This window comes from Lipotes vexillifer, unplaced genomic scaffold (genome assembly GCF_000442215.2).
Source record: "Lipotes vexillifer unplaced genomic scaffold, Lipotes_vexillifer_v1.1 scaffold1081, whole genome shotgun sequence".
In the NCBI taxonomy this organism is placed as follows: Eukaryota; Metazoa; Chordata; class Mammalia; order Artiodactyla; family Lipotidae; genus Lipotes; species Lipotes vexillifer.
In genome coordinates, this window is record NW_006779039.1 from 649,913 (window position 1) to 673,282 (window position 23,370).

The window sequence follows — 23,370 nt, forward strand, 5'->3', positions numbered from 1 at the left end:
GTCAGAAACACATTTTCATCACTTATGCACATACGATATTTATGGCAGAAGATGGCATTGGCCCTGTGTATTAGTTTCCTGTTTCTGCTGTGAGAAATCACCACAAACTCAGTGGTGATTTATTATCTTCCCCACACGTTTATTCTCTTACAGTTCTGGAGGTCTGAAGTCTGAAATTAGCCTCCCTGGCCTAAAGTCAAGGTGTCGGCAGGGCTGCGTTCCTTCTGGCATCTCTAGGGGCGAATCCTTTCCTTGCCTTTTCCAGCCTCTAGTGGCCGCCTGCTTTCCCGGATTCGTGGCCGCTTCCTGTGTGTCTGAAGCCAGCAGCACAGCACCTTCATATCTCTCAACTCTGACTCTTCCGCCTCCCTTGTTGACATTTAAAGGACCCTAGCGGACTCCCCTGGCGGTCCAGTGGTTATGACTCTGCGCTTCCACTGCAGGGGGCACAGGTTTGATCCCTGGTCGGGGAACTAAGATTCCCCGCGTGGCCAGAAAAAGAAAAAGGAAAAAAAGGACCTTGGTGATTATATTGGGCCCCTCTGGATAACCTAGGCTGCTCTCCCCACCTCAGAGTCAGAGAATCAGCAACCTTAATGCCCCCCTGCTGTGTAAGGTAACACAACAGGTTCCAGGCATTAGGATGTGGACATCTGGGGAGGCTATGATGCTGCTACCACACCTCAGTCCGTGTTGGCAGATGATGGTGGGCCTGCAAGCTGAGAGGTCAGACGCACTCTCCTGTTACCAGCTATACAGTGACTCACAATTAGGGAAACAACTACTAGCCCAATTCATTTTGTTACATCTCAGGCGATATTTAGACTTACGAGTTGCCTCTGACTTTATTCCCTATTTCTATCCTCGCATCTATCTAAAGCCAGACCATGTACTTTCAACCCCCTTGGTTCCTGAATGGAAGAAAGGGAGATATTTATTGGGGGCATATGTGCCAAACTCTCTGTACTATTTAGCCTCCCCACAACCTTATAAAATGGATAGGCTTGGTTTTTTAGGGGTTTTTTGTTTGCTTTGGGTTTTTTGGGGGGGGGGTCGTTTTATAGATGAGACTAAGAACCAGAAGTGGTTTTTTTTCAGACAATATTTTCGATAGTATTTTTTAGACAGTATTTATCAACAAATACTGTCTACTATGACCCAGACCTGTGTCAGCTGATCTTTGTTGGGAAACAAAACTGAGTAAGACAGTGGCCTCCTTTGAGTGTCTGACCTAGTAGGAAGATAGTTCAGTTAACTGGTAATTCCCATGCAGGGTGCACCCTGCTCTAATAGAGGCAGACTGGGGGGATTTGGGGCCAAGATAGGGGGTCAAGGAGGAACTTCTTGAGTCTTCTTAGTTAAATAGGAGTTCGGTGATATCAGGGGAATGTACATTCAAACGACAGTGGGATACCACCCCACACCCACATATTGGCAAACCTTTTAAAAGTCTGGCAGGGCTTCCCTGGTGGTGCAGTGGTTAAGAATCCACCTGCCAATGCAGGGGACACGGGTTCGAGCCCTGGTCCGGGAAGATCCCACATGCTGCAGAGCAGCTAAGCCCGTGCACCACAACTACTGCGACTGCGCGCCTAGAGCCCTGTGCTCCGCAACAAGAGAAGCCACCGCAATGAAGAGTAGACCTGGTTCACGGCAACTAGAGAAAGCCCACGCGCAGTAACGAAGACCCAGTGCAGACAAAAAAAAAAAGGCACTAATCCCATCATTTCAGGGCCCTAGCCTTATGATCTTATGACCTAATCACCTCCCAAAGGCCTCATCTCCAAATACCTCAATACCAATTTGAGGGTTAGGGCTTCAATATAAATGTTGGAGGTGGCGGGAGAGACACAAACATTCAGTCTATAATAGTGGGTTAAACATTTGATTTAGTAATTTTGGAAAACCAGAAGCCTGCAAGAGGTGGGTCTCCAGTGTATTTGGAGATCTTCCCTTCCTTCCTCCCAGCTCTCCTCACCCTGTCACCCTTTCACCCCAGGCTCATCCCCTCGTGGGTGTTAGGATGGCTGCTGGGGTTTCAGGCATCACATGCTCACAGTTCAGTTGGAAGTTATTAAGCTGGGAGGGCAGGATGGGTTTGGGATGGGAACTAGTTACTCCTTGTCTACAGGTCTGCCTTTTATCAGGATGGGAAGTATTCCCTTTATATTTCACTGGTCAGACTTGGGTCATAGGTCATACTCAGGGCAATCACAGGCAAAGGGGCTTAGCCATGATTCCCATCCCCGTCCCCAACTAAATCAGGGATGGGTTGAGAGGGGATGAGCCCGTTGGATATGCAAACCCTAACAAAATGAGCAGGGAAATAAATATTGAACAGGAATCAAATGTCCTAAATGCCTTTATCATCAGCTACTGCCTTGATTTTCACAAGCGGTGATTTAGCTGACAGAAGTTAAATGTTACTGTTAATATAAAGCAAGGGCGGAAGTTCCGAGGGCGGTATCAGAACACTTGGTTGCCCTACAGACGGCTGGGTAAGAACGGAGTGAGGAGGGGTTGCTAAAATGTGTGGGATTGCTCAGAGTTGGACACGTCAAGACCAGGGAGGCCCAGGGGGCCTGGGCTTCTCCCACTGCCAAACTTTTCTGGGAAGGAAAACTGAGGGAAAACAAATCACGCTGAGTAGTTGAATTTCCCTTAACTTTTTTTTTTTTAACCCTGCGTCTCTAATGTCAGTATGATAGTTTCCTGAGCAGAGCACGTTCTTTCTGCATAATCCATTGGTGGATTTCGACCCCAAGTGGCTGAGGACGTGCCCGGTCGCCCGGGCCCTACCTCGCCGGCTCGCGGGCCGGGCGCCCAGGTGGGGTTCGGGCGGGGCGAGGGGGGGACCCGGCTCCCGGCCGCGCGCCGCCCTCCCCGCCCCCCACCCCACGCGCGAGGCCTTGTGGGTAACGCGGGGCGCCAGGTGACAGCTAATGGCGGCGGCCGCCTGAGTCGGGCGGGCGGCAGATTGGGGCCGCCAGAGGCGCGCTGCTGGACCTTCCGGGGCGCCGCTCCCCTCCCGACGGCGGTTTCCCCGCGGCGGAGGGTTCGGCGCGCCATGGACAGGCCGGCGGCGGCGGGGGCGGCGGCGGCGGCGGCGGCGGGGGGAGCGGCGGCGGCGGCGGCGGCAGGACCAGCATGCACCACCGAAACGACTCCCAGAGGCTGGGGAAAGCTGGCTGCCCGCCAGAGCCGTCGTTGCAAATGGCAAATACTAATTTCCTCTCCACCTTATCCCCCGAACACTGCAGACCTTTGGCGGGGGAATGCATGAACAAGCTCAAATGCGGCGCTGCTGAAGCAGAGATAATGAATCTCCCCGAGCGCGTGGGGACTTTTTCCGCTATCCCGGCTTTAGGGGGCATCTCATTACCTCCAGGGGTCATCGTCATGACAGCCCTTCACTCCCCCGCAGCAGCCTCAGCAGCCGTCACAGACAGTGCGTTTCAAATTGCCAATCTGGCAGACTGCCCGCAGAATCATTCCTCCTCCTCTTCGTCCTCCTCGGGGGGAGCTGGCGGAGCCAACCCGGCCAAGAAGAAGAGGAAAAGGTGTGGGGTCTGCGTGCCCTGCAAGAGGCTCATCAACTGTGGCGTCTGCAGCAGTTGCAGGAACCGCAAAACGGGACACCAGATCTGCAAATTTAGAAAATGTGAAGAGCTAAAGAAAAAACCTGGCACTTCGCTAGAGGTCAGAGGAGATGATTTCTTGTTTCCCAGGCAGGAGGCCCCCTCGGGTCGTGGGGGCCCCCGCCGCCGGCTCCCGGCAGCCCAGCGTGGAGACCCTGGACAGGTAAGCGGGGCCCGGCCGCCGCGGCCTCCCGGTCCCCGATTCCCGAGGGCTCCGCGCGAGGCCCGGCTGCCCCTTCCCCGCGCGCCGGGCCGAGGCCAAGCTGGGGCGTCCCCCTCCCGCGTCCCCTCCGGAACCCCGGGAACCCCCGCCTGGTCCCCGGGGCCCTCACCTGGCTCACTTCCGCCTCGCGCCGAAGCTCCCCGCACCCCGAGGGGCTTCACAGCTGTCAAACCGCGTCCCAGGCCGCCTCCTACTGCACCTTGGAGCCACCTCGGCAGCCCTTGCCCCGGCCACGAATCGTTTGGGAGGAAATTTCACCCCGGCGCCCCTTTTTAGCGTGACCTTGCCTCGTGTGGTCTGAAGACCCAAATCCCGCTGCCGCTGCTTGGGGTCTTTGATGCTGGGGTTGGTAGGGGCAGTTGGGGGGCGGCACCCAGTGGGTGTCGGGCTGGCGCAGATAGAGGCAAAGATACCCTCATTTGAAAAGCTGGGATGGAAAACTTCCAAACTGCCCCCGATTCGAGAACACATCATCGTTTACTTTCAGTTCTTCACACTTTGAAGGAACCGGTTCATTGTTTTCACAAACACGTAAGGCTGCTGCTTCTTAGGCAGTCCGAGAACTAAGATGAATCAGTTAGAAGCACAAACCGACCAGATTCAACTGGGAGGGCCACCCTGACACTCGGGACAAGGGGTGGGTGATCCCATAGTCTGGAATATGCAGCTTTTCCACACCTTGGCCATTTCGCTGACGCTAAAGTGCAATTAGGCGAGACATACTGTTGTAACGCCACTGGGTCAGTTTCAGATGCTGGTTCCTGCCTCTTAGTCACACCCCTGAGCTGAACTTTTGGGAGTTTCCAAAGGCAGAGGAACAACAAGAAACATTCCCTTTGTTTCTACCTCAGTGTAATTACAATGTATTTTAATGAAATAGTTACCCAAGTCGTCAGCTTCACTGAAAACTAATCACAGCCAAGACAGTACGTGGAATGGACAGGGTTTCAATCATCTGCAGATACTCTGCAGTGTATGAGGGCTTGGAGAGTCAGAGAATAATGCCCGACGGCTTTTGCTCTCTGGCTTACCATCTAGTGGAGAATACAAACAAACCAGCCATTGAAATCAAGTGTGATAAGTGCCAGGGTGGAGGTACGCTTGGAAGTGCTCTGGATGTGGTGTGCGTGGGGATCATCGGAGAAGCTTTTTAAGAACTCCAGGTGGCCAGACCCCAGTCCTGAGGCTTCTGATTTAGGAGGTTTGGGTGAGGCCCAGGAGTTAGAATTTTTCAGAAAGGCTCCGCGGCCTCAGTTGTGATCCACTGCACTGCGGTACACGGAGGTGGGATATTCGCTTCAGCTTTTAGTGGCGGGACGGGGGCAGGGGACGCTTTTTGGCCGCAGGAGTGGAACGTGCAGCCATGTGGGCTGGATGCTGGATGTGGGGAACTGATAATAGGGAAGACTTGCGGGAAGGCAGAAGTTAGATCCTGAAGGGGCCTGTGTTCCTTCCAAGGAATTGTGCCCTTGTCTTCTGGGCCGATGCTTCTCTGCTCAGTTCTGTATAACCTGAGTCAGGATCACCTCCAGTGCTTGATTGAAATGCAGACTCTTGGATCCCACCCTAAATCTAATCCACCATCTCCTGGGTAGAGCCTGAAATTCTGCATTTTTAATAACCACCTTAGCTATAAGTAGGGTGGGCTTTGTGGTCTCTTTGGCACCACATGGTACGGGGTACTGGTCGAGCCAGTGTAATTATCAGTAGCATCCTTCTGCAACTCACAATAGTGTCTTGGTTTGGATGAGAAGTTATATGGCCACCCTGGTTATGGGGAGCACAAAAGGATTTCCATCAGGGGAGCTACAGGATGGGGTAGGCATTTGAGAACAATTGCTGTGCAGTAGTGTTGTGAATGGACTGCAGGTGGGCCGTCTCACTGGGTTGGGTTAAGTTGGTTCTGGAAATGCTAATCTCTCAGTCATTTATTCTGCAAATATGAGTGCCTGTTCTGTGTCCGGCACTGTGTTAGGCCTGAGGATACAGCAGGGAACACACACACACAAATCCCCGCCCTTGTGGAGCATCTTTTTAGTGCGAGAGAGAGACAGAAGAACACGTCAGATGTGTTCTATGTTAGGTGCTGGGGGAGAGAAGTCAGCTGGGAGCGGGTAGGAAGTGGTGGGGCTGTGCACTCTGGGGAGTGGTTGGAATTTTGTGACGGGTGGTCAGGGAGAGCCTAGTTGAGAAAGGTGGCCTTTGAGTCACACCCCAGAAGAGGTGAGGGGCCTACTCATGCGCATATCCAGGTGGCAGCACAGGCCTGCGCTCCCTGAGGCGGGAGGGGGAGCCCAGGGTTCAAGGGTCAGCCAGGAGACCAGTGTCACCAGCAGGGAGGGAGCTAGGGAGACAGCAGTAGAGGACAAGCTCATAGAGGTCACAGGGGCAGATGGTGTGGATTTCAGGATGCTCTCCACGGCTGCTGTGTGGACAACGCACCAGAAGGGGAAGGAGTAGAATCAAGAGTCTAGCAGGTGGGAGGCTGTCGCAGTTATCAAGGCAAGAGAAGGATGGTGGCTGCGACCTGAGCCGTGAGCTGGAGGAAGGGAGAAGTGTGATCCAATTCAAGATATCATTTGAAGAAAATCTGCAGGGTAGAGCCAGTAGGGTTTGTGAAGATTGGTTGTCGGGTAGGAGAGAAGCAGAGTCAAGGACAGTCCCAATGTCTTCGGCTTGCGGAAAACGATGTTGCTGAGACGGAGAAGCCTCTGTGTGGAGCGGGGTTAGGAAGTTAGCAGGCCCTCAGCCCTGGTTATAACAGTAATGAGATGTCAGTTGGATTTCCCAGAGCAGTTGTCAAAGAGGCAGTTAGTTTATTTAAGCCTGGAGTTCAGGGGTGGTGTCTGGGCTGGAGTCACCAGCATAGAGGTGGGGCTTAAATTCATAAGGCGGGAGAACACCGACAGATGATGGGCGTGTGGAAAAGGTAATTGGAATAGGGATGGGCAAGGTGCATTCTTATGATATTTAGCAGATAAGAGTGACGAGACTCGGTGAGCATTCAGATGTGAGAGCGAAGTGGGGCGTGGGCTCCAAGGTAAATCCCAGCTTTGGGGCCTGGGGCCCCTGGATGAGGCTGTGCCTTTCCCTGACTTAGGAGACGTGAGGGCTGGAGGAGCAGTTTGCAGGCTGGGCGGCTGATGCTGGTCTAGACACGTGGAGCTGGCAGGGTCTCTGGGACCGACTAGTGGAGCTGTCTCATGGGATCCTCGGCGTCCAGATCGGGGGAGTCCGGGCTGGAGAAACAAAGCTGGGAGCTCCCAGACTGCAAGTGATTGTTGCCACCAGGAGTGTGGAGGGAGACTGCACTGACTAAAGAGCAGAGAGGGGAGAGGAGACGTGGCCTTCTGCCTCAGTCCTGTCATTGTGACCGGCTCTGGTTCACGTTCTTTTAAGAGACCCCCAGAGTAGACCCTGGCTCTGCAGCTGTGGCTCAGCCGTGGACCGTGGGCCCTCCCCTCTCCTGAATATTGTACTTCTCTTAATGCTGATGGAGCTGTGGGCCTGCGAGAGGATGTGGCTCGCTCAAGGTCACGGAGCTAGCTGGTGACAGAAACAGGACCCGGAGCCAGGCCTCCTGTCTACCAGCCCACCGTGCCACACTGTTTATAACTCTGTTGACCAGGATGCTTCTGGTTGCAGGTACCAAAAACACAAACCATTCTAGCTCCAGCCAAAAAGGAAGTGTGTTGGCTCCCATCACTGCTGCAGCCAGGGTGAAAGATGGCCGCAGGCACATTCAGAGCCAGAGTTGCAAACAGTGTGGATGAGGCTTCCCATCTCTGTTTTCTTCATGTCTTACTCTCTATCTCTGTGGGTTCCTCGAGGTGGTGGATGTGGAGAGTGGCCTCCGCCAGTGCTGGGGGCGGGTCTACACAGCTCCGGGTCCAAGAGGAAAGCCTGGGGTCACTCCCCTCCAAGTGGAGCAGAATCCTATGAAATGCGGAGGGGCAGCTCCCTACTGTGGAGAGAAGGGTCCTCATTAGAAGGAAGGGGAACGGAAGCTAGAGGATAACAGCAGCCCCCTCCAACCCACCCCGTCCGCGGTGGGTGAACAGGTGGGTTCCTGCTGTTAGATTTGTGCTCAGGCCCAGGTGCTGGCAGAGGAAAAGGCAGCTTGGCAAGAAAAGTATGGGAGAACCGGACAATAAAGGTGCCTTAGCCTTTAAGAGGAAACTAATATCCCTCCCTTTCCCCTCCTTCTTCCTCTTAGTTATTAATTGTGGTAAATAGACTCTTGGTGTATGACAGGAATGTCTGCCCATTCAGCGAATGTTTTGACTTATATTTTTGGCCCCGCAGATAACTACTGTAGGCTGTCCTGGTCAGAGAATGCAATTTAGGTCGCTCGTAGAGCACACCAGATGTCTTTATTTCACTAGTTACGTTACTTCACACACTGCCTAGGGATTCCAGGGTTTTCTTTATCCTTCCAGTACACGAGTGTGGATTTAATTAGTGATGAGATTTTCAAAGGTCTGGAACACTGTTTACAGTGAAAGCCACCTGCAAGGTAAACTTTCATAAGTATCTTTTGCCCTTTTACTTGATTTCTTCAGTGCTTTCATGAGTTGAGAGAGGAGCCTGGCCTCTGGAGGCAATTTTTAATTCCCTCAGTGCTTACTTTGCTTACGTGGTCCTTTAAGTCAGATGAGCACAGCCCGACCACTTACCAGCTGTGTGACCTTAGTCAAACGCTAGAGCCTTAGTTTTCTCCTCTGTAAGGTGGGTCACTGTGAGGCTCGGCTGAGGCTGTGTGCAGAAATGTGTTGAACATTTGAGAGCAGCACACAAGCGCGAGATGCCATTTTCTCTGCGTCCTTGTGTTCTCGTATAAGGCAGTGGCTAGCATCTGTAGCGCTGGCCTCTGTTTTGCCCTGTGGTTCGGTGAGTTGGTCACCGTTGGTGGCACCATATCCTGGAAGGACAGCCCCACCACTTTCTGACGGGCCATGTCGCCACTGCACCTCAATTTTCTCATCCCAGAAACCTGTTGGCTCGTCCCCGTTCTGCCTTCTTATCACATGTGGTTGTCACGCTCTGATATCATAATGGACTGGAAGAGCCTTTTTTTAAGTTGTCAGAGCACTTACAGAAATGTAAGGTGGCATTACTACTACACACAGGACATAACTTTTCTAGTCTGTTCTTTTTAAAATCATACGATCAGCTTTGCTCCATTAAGAGTCACTTTGATTCACTTGAAATTACATCGTTTTCTAGATTTAAAACCACCAGCATGAAAGTGATAGCATTTTTGAAAAGCATATGCTGTAAGATAAATATTTCACTTTAGAATTAGTTTTCTACTTACATTAAGAATATTCACTCTATATAATTGTAATTGAGTGATATTTTATTAAATGCTAGAAAATAACATACTTAACTGTCTGAGGCCTAGAATCTTAACCTTAAAATAAATTGGGTGATTCATTTCAAATCAGCCTGGAACCTTATCTTACTTCCTAGTGGTCAGTCGATATTTCAGTTCTTACATTAAATGTAAAGGTAACCAAATAGTCTAATTAAAGTTCATTCTTTAAAAAAAGAAATGTACATATATCCCTAGTCAGTGCTCATTTTTCTCACTCAGAGGCTATGTCTTAAAATATTTTAATTGCACTATTTCTTTTAGTCCTACAGGATCACATGTTGAATGGTGTAAACAGCTTATAGCTGCTACAATTTCTAGTCAGATTTCAGGTTCAGTGACATCAGAAAATGTATCCAGAGATTACAAGGTAAGCGGAATTGAGTCCTTAATTCATTTTCAATATGCTAAGTAGCCAAGAAGCATTGCAGTTTTAATTTGAGTGAGACTTTGGCCCCTTGAATGCTCACTGGCCATTTGCTTGGGAACAAGGGTGAAAGGTTCTCTGTTGTTTGAGATCTGAACTTTAGAAGAGACATTTTTACCAGGATCTAGTATATGTGATCATAGTTTTATAATTGAGAGGAGAAGCTGACTTTCGATTATGATCATTCTTTTAAAAATCCAGATCCATTTTATTATATATTATATTTTTAGATTTGATTATAATAAATGCCTGTATTTTCTTTATTAGTATCTGAATTTCAGAAAATATCTGATAGATAGTATTTCCCTAACTTCACAGTTTGTTTCTGTATTTATGTACTACCTATGGGTTTTCAGCATTAATATGTGATACTAGAATGCAAAAAACTTGGAAAATCTCAAGAATGTTGTATGGGCAGCCTCATTTTTTAGTCCTTACTGAATTGAGAAATCTCTTCTTGTTTATTTTAAAAGTTGGATTCCCTGCTTATTCTAAAGTTAAGAGTGATAAGCTCCTTGTCAGCAGAGACTGGGGCTCTTTTTCTCACCACTGCTCCCCCAGCACGATCCTGGAACATAACAGGTGCTCAATAAATTCTTGTTGAATCAATTAACAAATAAAACGCTTGCGTGCTCCATCTTTGTTAAGGCTAAAGACTAACTTTGTTTTAATGTCAAGAAACTATTAACAGGTACATTAAGTGAAACCATGTCTACATTTCAGTAGTACAGTTTGCTTGAATTGAGGATTCAGTTTATTATAGTCATTTTTGCCCACTAGTAAGAGAGAATAGATTTTCACAAGTGTGTATGAATTACATTTTAGTATCCTGTCCTACCCTAGGTCAACGGCTCTCAAAATCATAGTCCTTGCCAGGCATCAAATCTTACAAAGAGTTCAAGGGCTACGATAACGATCTTAAGTCATTCTTAATAGCTGTCCGTGTTGAAGGGCTCTAGCCTCACTTCCTCTTTAGCCGTCCTGTAACAAGTGCAGAAACTGACTCCAGAGGCTGTGTAATTGAGATTTGGCTATGGTGCTGGACTAGCTTCGTCCAAGCCATTGGATGCTGTTGCTTATGCCTCCCAGAGGAAAGCATGGCTGGAGATGAACAGAAGTTGGGTAATATGGCCAGCCAGAAGAGTGGCAGTGTAGTTCTTGATAGCTTTCTCTGCTATCTGGTTTTCATGTTTGCCCACGAAGGAGGAGCTGGGGCTCCTGTTCCTCAGAACCTGACTGGGCAAAACGTGACTGCTGTTTCCAGGTGGGAGAAGCATTTGCTGCATCACCTATGCCTGAGTGGCTGGTCACTGGGCAGCTGCTGACCCCACTGGTCCCAGGCGCCCTCTTGCCCCACGTTAGCGGAGAAACTGCCCTACTGAGTGGAGAAGCTCAAGGACCCATATTGGCAGAGAATAGCTCTTAGACCTCGGATTGATTTTCTTTACGGAGAATTATGTGTTAACTGTAAGGTTTTCATTGTGGTTGAATAGTTGTTAGTGCTGTGTGGGTTCTAGAAAAGGATGGTGACTGTGTGCATAGCTGTCTAACCTCTACATTAATAGATCAGACTGAATCTATACTTTAACATGAAGCAACTAAGGTTTTAAAAATTTTTTAGTTTATTTACGAATTTTGTGTAGCAGAATTAGCTCGTGTTGGAATGGTTTAACAGATGGTATTCAGAGAAAAAGAAGGCTTTTCTATATTTTGTAAATTGAATTTTAAGTACCTACATCAGATCATTGCTAAAGCTTTAGATGAATTATTGTAAGAGAGCATTTTTTAATCATTGTCTTTGTTAGATTCGCCCTGTAACCAAGTCTGCAAATTTGGTGTTAAATTTATAATTCAGGAGTTGTTATGTTTTCTTCAAGGAGAGAGTTCTTTTAAATAATAAAAGAATAAAATGTTTCTAAACCACAGATAATTTTACATGCTATGTTTAAAGTAGTTCTTAGAATCAGGGTAACCAGCGTGGGCCTTTGGGACACCTTTTGCATGGGAGCCATGCATGGGGTTGGCCCTGAAGGTCCAGATACAATTCCTTGAGGATTTAATGTGCAGTCATCCGTTGATAATATTTGAAATTATATATTGTGCAAATATCTTATTTGAAATACACACTCAATTTGGGGGTTAATTTATTATAGGTTAAACTCAGCATCAGTATTGAAATGGGAACAGATGTTTCTGTGGAGCAGAGCGCTTGCACCTCGATTTGGAGCGCTGTGTTCTCAGTTGTAGGCTGCGGCAGCATCCTCATCAGCCCTCTAGCACGTGCAGCACTGTATGGTTTTGTAATACTCTTTTGACGTATCATCCATTTACTTCTTAAAACAACCCAGTGAGATGGCTTTTATTAGAATCATCATTTAACAGATGAGGAAAGCAAGGCTCAGAGAGGTTAAGTGACTTGCTTAGTATCATGCAGTTAGACTTGGGGTTTGAACCCAAGTCATCCTACTGAAAAGCTAGAGTGATTTTTAAAATTTTGTACTGCCTACCTGTTCACTGTTTTTCAAAATGTGGCCCTTGGGTGTTCCCGCACCAGCACTCCCTGGGGTGCCTGCAGAAATGCAGCTTCCATGGTCCCCGTCCCCTCAGTGAATCAGAATCTCTGAAGGCGGGGAACAGTGTGTCTCATGCATTTCTTTCTTTCTTTCTTTTTCTTTTTGATGGTGTTTTGTTACTTATTTTTACAAGATTGGGATTATTTCCTACACATTATTGTTAAATTTGCTTTTTTAAAATTGGAGTGTAATTGTTTTACAATGTTGTGTTGGTTTCTGCTGTACAATGAAGTGAATCAGCTATGTGTATACATGTATGACCTCCCTCCCACCCCCCACCCCATCCTGCCCATCTGGGTCATCACAGAGCACCGAGCTGAGCTCCCTGTGCTATACCACAGATTTCCACTAGCTACCAGTTTTACACGTGGTAGTGTATTTATGTTAAACCTAATCTCCCAATTCATCCCCTTCCACCCCTGTGTCCACACATCCGTTCTCTACATGTGCGTCTCTCTTCCTGCCCTGGAAATAGGTTCATCTGTCCCTTTTTTCTAGATTCCACATATATGCGTTAATATACGATATTTGTTTTTCTCTTTCTGACTTACTTCACTCTGTATGACAGACTCTAGGTCCATCCACCTCTCTACAGATGACCCAATTTTGTTCCTTTTTATGGCTGAGTAATATTCCATTGTACATATGCACCACATTTTCTTTATCCATTCATCTGTTGATGGACATTTAGGTTGTTTCCATGCCCTGGCTATTGTAAATAGTGCTGCAGTGAACATTGGGGTACATGTGTCTTTTTGAATTATGGTTTTCTCAGGGTATATGCCCAGTAGTAGGATTGCTGGGTCATATGGTAGTTCTATTTTTGCTTTTTTAAGGAACCTCCATACTGTTCTCCACAGTGGCTGTATCACTTTACATTCCTACCAACAGTGTAAGAGGGTTCCCTTTCTTCCACACCCTCTCCAGTATTTATCGTTTGTAGATTTTTTGATGATGGCCATTCTGACTGGTGTGAGGTAGATACCTCATTGTAGTTTTGATTTGCATTTCTCTAATAATTAGTGATGTTGAGGATCTTTTCACGTGCTTCTTGGCCATCTGTATGTCTTCTTTGGAGAAATGTCTCTTTAGGTCTTCCATCCTCATGTATTCCATTAATTAATTAATTAATTAATTAATTTCATTTCATTTCATTTTTGGCTGTGTCGGGTCTTAGCTGCAGCCCACGGGATCTTTGTTGCGGCACGTGGGATCCTCCGCTGTGGTGCACAGGCTCCTCATTGCAGCGTGCGGGTTCCAGAGCCCGTGGGCTCTGTAGTTGTGGCACGTGGACTCTCTAGTTGTGGCCTGCGTGCTCAGTTGTTGCGGCGGGCGGGCTTAATTGCCCCGCAGCATGTGGGATCTTAGTTCCCCGACCAGGGATCAAGCCTGCGTCCCCTGCATTGGAAGGCAGACTCTTAACCACTGGACCACCAGGCAAGTCCCTATTTATTTCGTACAATAAATTGTAAAAAGTTCAGCTTCCCTAGGTTTGTATCTGTTGAAACTGGTGATGAGACCATACATTTCTGGTACATTCCCACAAACCTGAATAATTAGCAACTCATGTTAGATTTTAGAGTACAGTTGTTTTATTATTTACCCATGTCATAAATTGACAGTTAGCTTAGGGTCAGATCACCCAAGGTGTGGTAAGAATATCACTGTCATCACATGAGATGAGTTTAGGTGATATGCCCATGGACGTGTTTTAACAGTTATGTAATTATTTTATTTTATTTATTTATTTATTTTTTGTTTGTTTGTTTTTTTTTTTTTTGCGGTACGCGGGCCTGTCACTGTTGTGGCCTCTCCCGTTGCGGAGCACAGGCTCTGGACGCGCAGGCTCAGCGGCCATGGCTCTCGGGCCCAGCCGCTCCGCGGCATGTGGGATCTTCCTGGACCGGGGCGCGAACCCGCGTCCCCCGCATCGGCAGGCAGACTCCCAACCACTGCGCCACCAGGGAAGCCCTATGTAATTATTTTAATGTGTAGTAGGAAACCTGGCACATCAGACTTGTGATTTAATGGGTATTATTGCTTAAAGCCAGGCGAAATATGAAAAAAGGAGTGGATCCAAAGTCAACATAAAGGGTTTCCCTGGTGGCGCAGTGGTTGAAAATCCGCCTGCCAGTGCAGGGGACACGGGTTCGAGCCCTGGTCCGGGAAGATCCCACATGCCACGGAGCAAGTAAGCCCACACACCGCAACGAAGAGTAGCCCCTGCTCGCCGCAACCAGAGAAAAGCCTGCGCGCAGCAACGAAGACCCAACGCAGCCAAAAATAAATTTAAAATAAATAAATAAATAAAGTCAACATAAAGATAAATACTAATATTAGTACAGGTGATATGCATATAGCAAACCAGACTTGTAGAGGTGTTATGTAAGATGACAGAAGTTTGGAAAACATTGTCCCTGTTGAAAGAGTAGATGGCTATTATGTGGATTATGGATTAACTAAATTAATAAATGTATGCCTTAATGCCAAGTCATCCTGAAGATTTACCTGATAATTAAGACTACTAGAAGAAATGTAATAAAATGTTTTGTTTGCCCACCCCCCCACTACTAACTCAGTTGCTTCCATTTTTAACGGGCTAAGAAAGAGTACAAATCTCCCTCTTGAATTTGTCAGAACATTTAAGAACAAGATCTGAATGTAATGTTCCAAAGATTAGATGAAAAAATACAGTTATAACTTGTAATGAAACATTTTTAGGAACTACTAGCAGAAGTGACACAGTTGATGAGCTTCCATTGTTTGCAAAGCAGAACTAGGCCAAGAAGAGGGAACATGGTGGAGTAGTACAGACGGTACTGGTTAGCTTTGTGACCTTGTATAACCTCTGAGTGTCTGTTTCCTTTTGTGTAAGGTTAAGAGAATTTGGATTAGATTTGAAGTCCCTAAATTCCTTTCTTTCTAGAACATTCTTCAATTCTGTTTTGTCCAAAAGGATTTGATTCTGGCCAGCCTTCAGGAAATTAGGACACTATAGTTCTAATGTGATCATACTCTTTCCTCTGGCTCCAACATCATCGTCATCATCATCATCACCATCACCACCACCACCCCTCTGTCCCTCTCCTCCTGTTTCGCCTGCTCTCATCCCTGCACACATTAGCTAGGTCTCTTCCATAATCATTCTGAAGAAAAAGGAGAAAATGGAGAGAGTCCTATACTAAATTTAATCATTTAATAGGTTAGTACAGTGATTAAACTCTGGATCCTAAACAAAAGTTTCCAGAAGGTCTTTGGAGGGAAGTGGGATGCAGTGTGTGGGAAAGGCTTCATTATGCTTGAGCTTGGTCTTAGTTAATACTTCTTAAATTGAGTACTAGTCTAGGAGGAGGGAAGCTTGAGCACGATCTTTTCGAATCCATGACCGTAGTCCACTGTTAATAGCTTGGCCTCGTGATCTGTTTATTAAATCAGAGTTTGCAAACACAGATGTCTACAGGGTATAGCTAACGAGCTAAACAGACATGGCTGTGGAGAACTGGAGACTGCAGCATGTCCCCCTAAAAACAATTAAATTACAAAAACAACCCTGCTACTGCCTGTTGGAGCAATAGGCCTCCAGTTTGTAACCACTGTAATGTCAAAGTACTATCCTATCTCTCAGGATTACTTGTGGAGTACAATTATTTCTTAAAAATATCAAGATTTGGGCTTCTGCTTCTGGAAAGATGGAGCAGATGTACTTTTTTCTTATTTTTCACTCTCAGTACAAATAAAAACCCTGGACATTATCTATAAAATAGACGTAAGAATGCCTTGAAAGGTAGAAGGAGGCAGGCCGGTTAGGGACCTTAGCACCTAAGGAACGACAGGGTGGTGCTATCCCTGGGTTATGTTTTTGCCATATATAACCCAGACTTGTTGCTGAAGAAGCCAGCAACCCAGAAATGCCAACGGGTACAGACAAGAAAAGCCTAGTCTCTCTAGCCAAAGGACAGGAAGGGGGCATCCGAGTACAAAGAAAACTTTTAGACACTAACCACTGTGCTCCGGCCCCACGCCCACCCCGCCAGCAAGGCCAAGCGGGGAGGCTAGATTCCACCGTTGCCAGGCTGTAGCAAGGCACAGTGACCCCTGCAGCTGTGGTGTCGGAGGCCTGGTGGAGAGTCAGGACTTTCACTACCGCCCACTGCAAGGAGGCCACACCTCCACTGTGGTTACAGTGGTATCAGTCATGAGCGCTCCTGCCACTGCCAGCTGGGCAGGTATGGGTGGAAGCCTAACTGGGAGCTAGATCTCTCACCCTGACCCAGAAGTAACTAGGAGATGCCTGTCCTTGGATGGCAGCGTTGGCCAAGAGGGGAACCTGGACTCATACCCACACCTGGCTGTAATGAGGCAGTGCTCACCACCCCTCTTCTCCTGGAGCAGTGGCAGAGAAAGCAGCTGCAACAGGAGGGTTACATAAGCCCCACACTCTTACAGTATTCAAAATGGCCAGATTTCCACTGAAAATCACTCATCATACCAAGAGCCAGAAAGATCTCAAACTGAATGAAAAAAGAGAATCAGTAGATGCCAAAACCGAGATGACACATGTTAGAATTACGTGAAAAAGGTTTTAAAGAAGCCGTCATAAAACTGCTTCAATAAACAATTACAGATATGCTTGAAACAGTGAAGACGTAGAAAGTGAGAGACAAGAAACAGGAAAGTTTCAGCAAGAAAATATGAGATAAGAACCAAATGGAAATTTAAAAACGGAAAAATATGATAAAGAAACAAAAAACGAAACTAAACAAACAAAACCACCAAACCCTCAGTGGATGGGTTCAACAGCAGAATAGAGAGGACAGAGAAAAGAATTGGCTAAATCTTAAGGGAATTACACTGAGTAGAAAATGCCACTCCCAAGAGATCACATACTGTATGATTTCATTTGTGTAACAGTCTTCAAATGACAAAATTAGAGAAATAGAGAACAGATTAGTGATGGCCAGGGGCTAAGAAGGGGAGGGGCTGGGAGGGAAGTGGATGTGGCTATAAAAGGGCAACATTAGGTGGTGAGGAAATTGTTCTGCATCTTGGCTGTGTCAGTGTCAGGGTCCTTGTTCTGGTATTGTTCTGTAGTTTTATAATATGCCACCATCGGGGAAATTTGGTGACATGGTACACTGTACATGGAATCTCTTATTCTCACAACCACTTGTGAATCAAGTTATCTCAAAATTAGAAATTTAATTTTTAAAAAGTCAAGAGTTTTACAGACTGCTCAACGACTCTATATTGCATGTAGAATAAATTTTGATTAATATTTCTAACAACTCATGATATATCAGAAGTATTATTTAAATGGAGCATATAGTTATGCAAATAGAGATGTTAGAAACTGGTTAGTGAAAAGGGTATCAGCAATTATCCTGTACTAGTTCAGTTGCAAGTATGCTCATCCCTTTTGTACGTGGCAGTTGGGGCCAGCGTGCTTCATTGAACAGCTCATTGGTCACATTTCCTGGAGGGCTTTAGGGAATGGAGAATGATTGTTTCAGGCTAGGGTTTGACAAAAGAGTCAGGCCAGGTTCAGGTGTGGCTTGTTTCCCAAAGACCAGGGTTGTATTTGGATGACTGGTTGAGATTAGTACTGGCCTGTCCTTGGCCTCTGGCTGCAGCCGGTGGTGAGGAATAAGTTGCGCAGACTCTTGCTTTACTGAGGCTCCTGCAGCAAGTGGAGCGATCTCCTGACCCAACAGGTCAAACTCTTTAACTCATTTTGTAGTGGTCTGATTGCTAAAGCAGAATTACTTTATAGACTTTATGCCTAAAACAGAGAACAGTGGTGTTTTTACTCCACTATTACAATCTTTTCGTGAAAAGAAGCTTCTTAGAGGCATAAGCTCAAAGGTAACTCATTTATTAAAAAACAAAACAAAACTGATATTTATTTCACTTAGAATCATATGGTTTATCAAAAAGATCATAAAATTTGGAGTCGGGGCACTTTGCCTTGAGTCCAGCCCTGTACCTGACTAGCTGCCCAACAAGTTACTTTACCTTGCTGAGCCTCAAGTGTCCTCATCTGTAGAGTGGGTGTTACAGCAGAGTGAAATGCATACAGTGCTCATTTACTGTATGCTGTTACTCTATGAAAATGTATATGATATGTAAAAATGACTACAAGAGGAGTGTATTGTAATTGCTGAACACCAGTCCACTTCCGTAAATGTGATGTGAGCACCTAACATGCGCAGGAGCGGGGCTGGGCTGGGCTGCCTGGAATTCATAGAAAAGAGACTCCAAAAAATACAGTACAGGGCATTCTGGGCATTAAGCCTTGAGGGTATTTGTCAGCCTCCTCAGAAAGGGAACAGGTTTAGGTGGGGCTGTATGGAGATTAAGAGCGTGGGCACTAAAACCAGTCAGCTTGGGTTGGAATCCCCACCCTCTTAGAACACTTGTGACACCAGATGTGTGGGTTTTTCCCCCACACTGACGAATTCTTCAAAACCAGCTGAGTGTTCTACAATTCAATTCGATTCTGATACTAACCGGAGTTAGTGCAGACCCCACAGGTTAAGGGCTCAGTCCCACAGAAGTTCTCACTTCAGATGCCAGTTTCAAGTAGTGGGTACCCAGGTTACCCACAACTTCTGCTTAGCTTGGCTACAAATCGGGGCTTCCCACAAGTCCCTCCCTGAGTCCCATCATTGGCTAGGAAAACTGACAGAACTCAGGTAAACACTGAGGTTTACCAGTTCATTGTATAATAAAGAATATAAAGAATGATACAGCCTGTGTGGCTGTCTGAGTTCTCGAGGGCTGTCAGCACTGGAGGCCGATTTGCCCCCCACCAAGTTTAGGATGGGGAGATGTTTTCTGAAGTCTTCCAATGAAGCTTAAATGACTCCTAAGGTTTGAAGGCTGGTCAGGACCTCGCAGCCATTCGTGGACTCGTTTCCTCTTGTACGTGTAGAAACTGAGGCCAAGTGCAGGCGCACGGAGGCCCCAAGTCTGCCAGTGAGAGCTGGCCCCAGGCCGCCTGACTTCAAACCACCGCTCTCTGGCTTCGATCAGATTCAGATTCAAGAAAAAGGAAATGAAACTCTCTGGGCGCCCGAAATGGCTTTTTTCAGGAGAGATGAAAACTATAAAGCAGAAACACATGGGTATCAACTCAGGTGACCTCCATTGACCTTTCCGGCCTCCGACCAAGAGTAGCGGGGACTTACATACAGCAGGTGAAGAATTGTGTGGGTGGCAAAGCGGACCATCATCCTGCCCCTTTTCTTTTGATTTAGTTTCTCCTTCCAGTAGCAAAAGGCGTGTTGACAGCGGTATATCTCCTACATTTAAGGCCCAGTTATGCTGCTTGTGAATGCTGCTTTCTAGTTGTCAATTGTTACTATCACTTTATAGACAAAACATTACAAAATTAATTGCAGTTACAGAACAAAAGTGAAAATAATAACCTGTTGGAGCAGAGGTTTGGAGGGAGCAAGGAGAAGCGAGGGAAGAGGTCGTGGTATTGCTTTCTTCATCCACCCTTGAGGGAGTTAAGAGAAAGCAGATGAACATTTGAAGGCTTTAGTTAATGTAGGTTAATTAACAGCGATGCTAGGCTGAGGTGGTGTAGTAGACTCTCTGGGTATAAGTACTTGCTCTGAAACCTTGAACTTGGCCAGATTACTTAACTGTGCCTGGGTTTTCTCGTCAAAAAATGGGGCCAGTAATAATTTTTGTCTCACAAGGTTGTTCTGAGAGTGAAATGAGTTAGTATAGACAAGGTTCTTAGAAGAGTGCCACCGAAAAATTATTTCATGAGCTTTTTTTAAAATGATGCAGCTGCTGCAGAAGGACAACGATAAAAAACTGAAAATTACAAAAAGGGAAGAGGGAGGGAGTAGTTTGAGAAAGCATACACTGTCGTGGCCTCTCCCGTTGCGGAGCACAGGCTCCGGACACGCAGGCTCAGCGGCCATGGCTCACGGGGCCCAGCCGCTCCGCGGCATGTGGGATCTTCCGGGACCGGGGCACGAACCCGCGTCCCCTGCATCAGCAGGCGGACTCTCAACCACTGCGCCACCAGGGAAGCCCGAGAAAGCATACTTTCTCATCTAGCTAGGTCACTAGGTACTGTTTAAAGCTGACAAATCAAGAAGTAGTGGTGTAAGCATACTCCTGGTTATGGAGGCAACCCTCAGAATTAAAAAAAAATCTCGCTAAACGTGGTTATCACTGACAAATGAAGCTTGGGAGGGGAGACTATTTTGACTTTTTATTATCATGTATGTCCCATTTTGAGTTTTTTTTTTTTTTTTTTTTTTTTGGGGTAGCGGGGCCTCTCATTGTTGTGGCCTCTCCCATTACCGGGCCTCTCACTGCTGTGGCCTCTCCCGTTGCGGAGCACAGGCTCCGGACGTGCAGGCTCAGCAGCCACGGCTCACGGGCCAAGCCGCTCCGCGGCACGTGGGATCTTCCTGGACCGGGGCACGAACCCGTGTGCCCTGCATCGGCAGGCGGACCCTCAACCACTGCGCCACCAGGGAAGCCCCCATTTTGGGTTTTTTATGAACATAAGCATGCATTTTATTTATTTTGTACTAACTTTCCTGTTGTAATTAACAAATGATAAACTTCACATATTTAAAGTATACAGATTGATAAGTTTTGATAGGTGCCCACTTGTGAAACAAGCACCACAATTAAGATGATAAACATATTCATCACCACCACCCCCTCAAAAAAAAAAAAGCTGGGTTTAAGCTTCTTAGTCTAAGTAGTCTATATTAAGGAACTTCTGGGCTTTAATTCCCTTTGAGCTACAGCATCCCTTAATTCAGATACCTTTTTTACTTCAAAGAGTATTTTCTTTTAATGGTAACAATGATGAACTCTATATTCTCGTATTCATGTGATCTTCTTATCTTTCCTGAGTAAAACCTATAAAGCTAATAAGAGCCTACAGTGATTTTTGTTTTTTAAAGTGATCTGTTTTCCATAGAACCTCCAGTGTTTATCGTATGTAACAATGATCAGATTTCAGACTGGAGAGTGGGGAACAGATGATTCATGTCTTCCTCAGACTGTTAGCACTATTCGCTTTTCAAAAGTTCCATCCCTTCTCTGGGCTGTTTCCCCGAATGCTCATGCTGCACGTTCAAGTAGGAGTCACAGGAATAACCTCTCTAAAATCAGTGTCCGGATTTAGTAAAGCTTGGCTTTCCTTGCACGGAGGCTGCCCTCCCCGGCCCTCCCCGGCCCTCCCCTCCCCGCCAGCTACCCTTTCCTGGGCTGGCGTAAGGAACGGGCACCTTCTCCCTGTGGGGCGGCCGCATCGGGAAGTTTAATTCTGGAGTCCCAAGTGCGAATTGGAAATAGAATTCCTATAGAAACCAGATTAAGATTTGTGCTTAACTAGGCTTTATGATCCCATTAACGCTGTGGCTGAGCTGTGCTCTGCGCCAGCTGTGGGCGCTTTTGTGGTTTCTTGGTTCGGTTTTGTTTTGTTTCTGTGGGCTGGTTTGGGAGCAGAACCGCCTTTTTATATCATTGTTTCTATGCGGAAAATGCGTTCAGTATTCCAAACAGACACACAAATGAATTTTTCACACACGGCCTGTTCACACTGTCTTGTAATAGCCCTTGACAGAAGGGGTTTGTGTTTAAAATAATGTCGTTTGTCTTAGCCTAAGGGCAATAAGTTTCTCCAAGTCATAGACTTGCCTGCAAATTATAGGACAAACGTGTTAGGATTGATTGGGTATCAAATGGAACTTAGAGGGCAAATGTGTTAGGATCGATCTGCTCGGTTTTATTTGGAGTATTACGGTGTTTCTTAGGGCATGGGCTGGCGAACTTGATGGCATCTTTCACACGTCAATAGTGACGTGTCCGTGATGATGATGTTCTGTGTTTTAACTGACAGGTTTTCAGGAGGCCTGATATAAGGGTAAGGATATTTGGCTTTCAGCACATGGGCCTCCTCCTTGTGTGTTTCTGTGCTTTATTGAACACTTAGTCTGTTTAGCGTTCTTTGCCTTCTCATTGATTTTATGAGTCACTCAGATCAGTTTGCTCTGCTGTGTCATAGCTTTCAGTGTTCACTAGAAATGCTTTATTTGTTACAGTGTTTCTATGTGTGGAAGAAGCTGATGTGTGTGAGGGCAGGATGCTAAAATTGTTACCACTGTGCAATACTGACTTCTGTTGTGTTACATGAATTCTGACCAAATGGGTATTCATGGCACTGGGTTTATAAGGCGAGGCCTATAGAGTCCTCTTAATTTAACCTCGTTTGTCATGTAGTTCATGCTGAAGTATTTAATAACAACAACAAGAACAACAACAAAGTGGTCAGTTGTCCTCCTTCCTGAGTAGGAGATCTAAGTAAGATTTCAAGTCTTGATTACAAGATCAAGTAAGATTTCCTGTTTGCATGCTGAATCCCAAAAGCAGAAGTGCTAATCTTGAAGATAAATTTAGCAAAATCAGCCCCATTTAGTATTTCTTAAAATATAGAGGTAGCTGTTACAGCTAGTAGATTATAGTTTATATTTTCCTCATGATTTTCCTTCCCTTTATTTCAGAATATTCATAAAGCAAGACAAAGATTGGTAATGTGCATGCATTTAAACCTGAGTATCAGATGTTGAAAATTAACCTATTTCCATTAAATGAAAACAATGTGGATTTTGACAGAATCATTTCATGACTTCAGTTTTAAAGTTTTAATCTTATTGAAGCCAATGAATTAGTACAAAAATAAACAGGTTAAATCAAATTCTTGTTATTCTAGTTGGTTTTTCTTTGTTTAATTTTGTTTTTATCATGTTTTCTTTTGCTCATGGGAATCATTTTCTTTCACTGATTCACATTGTTAAATATTAGTGTTTGGCTTTACACTTGCATGGACTTTGAAATGCTGTGGGGCTTTTTTTGTTGTTGTTGTCGTTTAGTCATTCATTCTTCTGTTTTTAAATTTTTTATCAAAGAATGATTCCGTTTTCTTTGTATTTAAAAAAAGAATGTAAATTTAAAAAATTGGCTGCATTTAAAAGATTGTCCTGCTCTGAAGGGTAGCAGTACCAATTGTGTACTAAATTCAATCTGATGATCCAGTATAGAAATATTTTAAGTAGCTATTTTATTTTATTGACAAAAATGAAAGGTGGGAAAGA

The 23,370-nt window shown here is 46.0% G+C and overlaps 2 protein-coding genes across 4 annotated transcripts in view; both read left to right on the forward strand.

The window, feature by feature from the left end:
* The first annotated feature begins 2,934 nt into the window (after window positions 1–2,934).
* MTMR1 (myotubularin related protein 1) overlaps window positions 2,935–23,370 on the forward strand; it is a 72,487-nt gene continuing 52,051 nt past the window's right edge. Inside the window, exons 1-3 of one of the 3 annotated variants that reach the window (XM_007452118.1) lie at window positions 2,935–3,136; window positions 3,729–3,801; window positions 9,500–9,605. Coding sequence is in view for 1 of the 3 variants with exons in the window: in XM_007452117.1 (XP_007452179.1) it covers window positions 3,068–3,141; window positions 3,727–3,801; window positions 9,500–9,605 (255 nt within the window). In the remaining 2 variants the exon portion in view is untranslated. Of the gene's footprint in view, window positions 3,142–3,726; window positions 3,802–9,499; window positions 9,606–22,118; window positions 22,143–23,370 lie in introns of those variants that run through there. The other 2 variants (XM_007452117.1, XM_007452119.1) reach the window with 2 other exon arrangements.
* Window positions 3,082–3,702, forward strand: CXXC4 (CXXC finger protein 4; the record flags this gene model as incomplete). The annotated part of the gene is made up of 1 exon (XM_007452131.1): window positions 3,082–3,702. A coding segment is annotated over exon 1 (555 nt), but the record flags the coding sequence as incomplete, so codon positions are not given.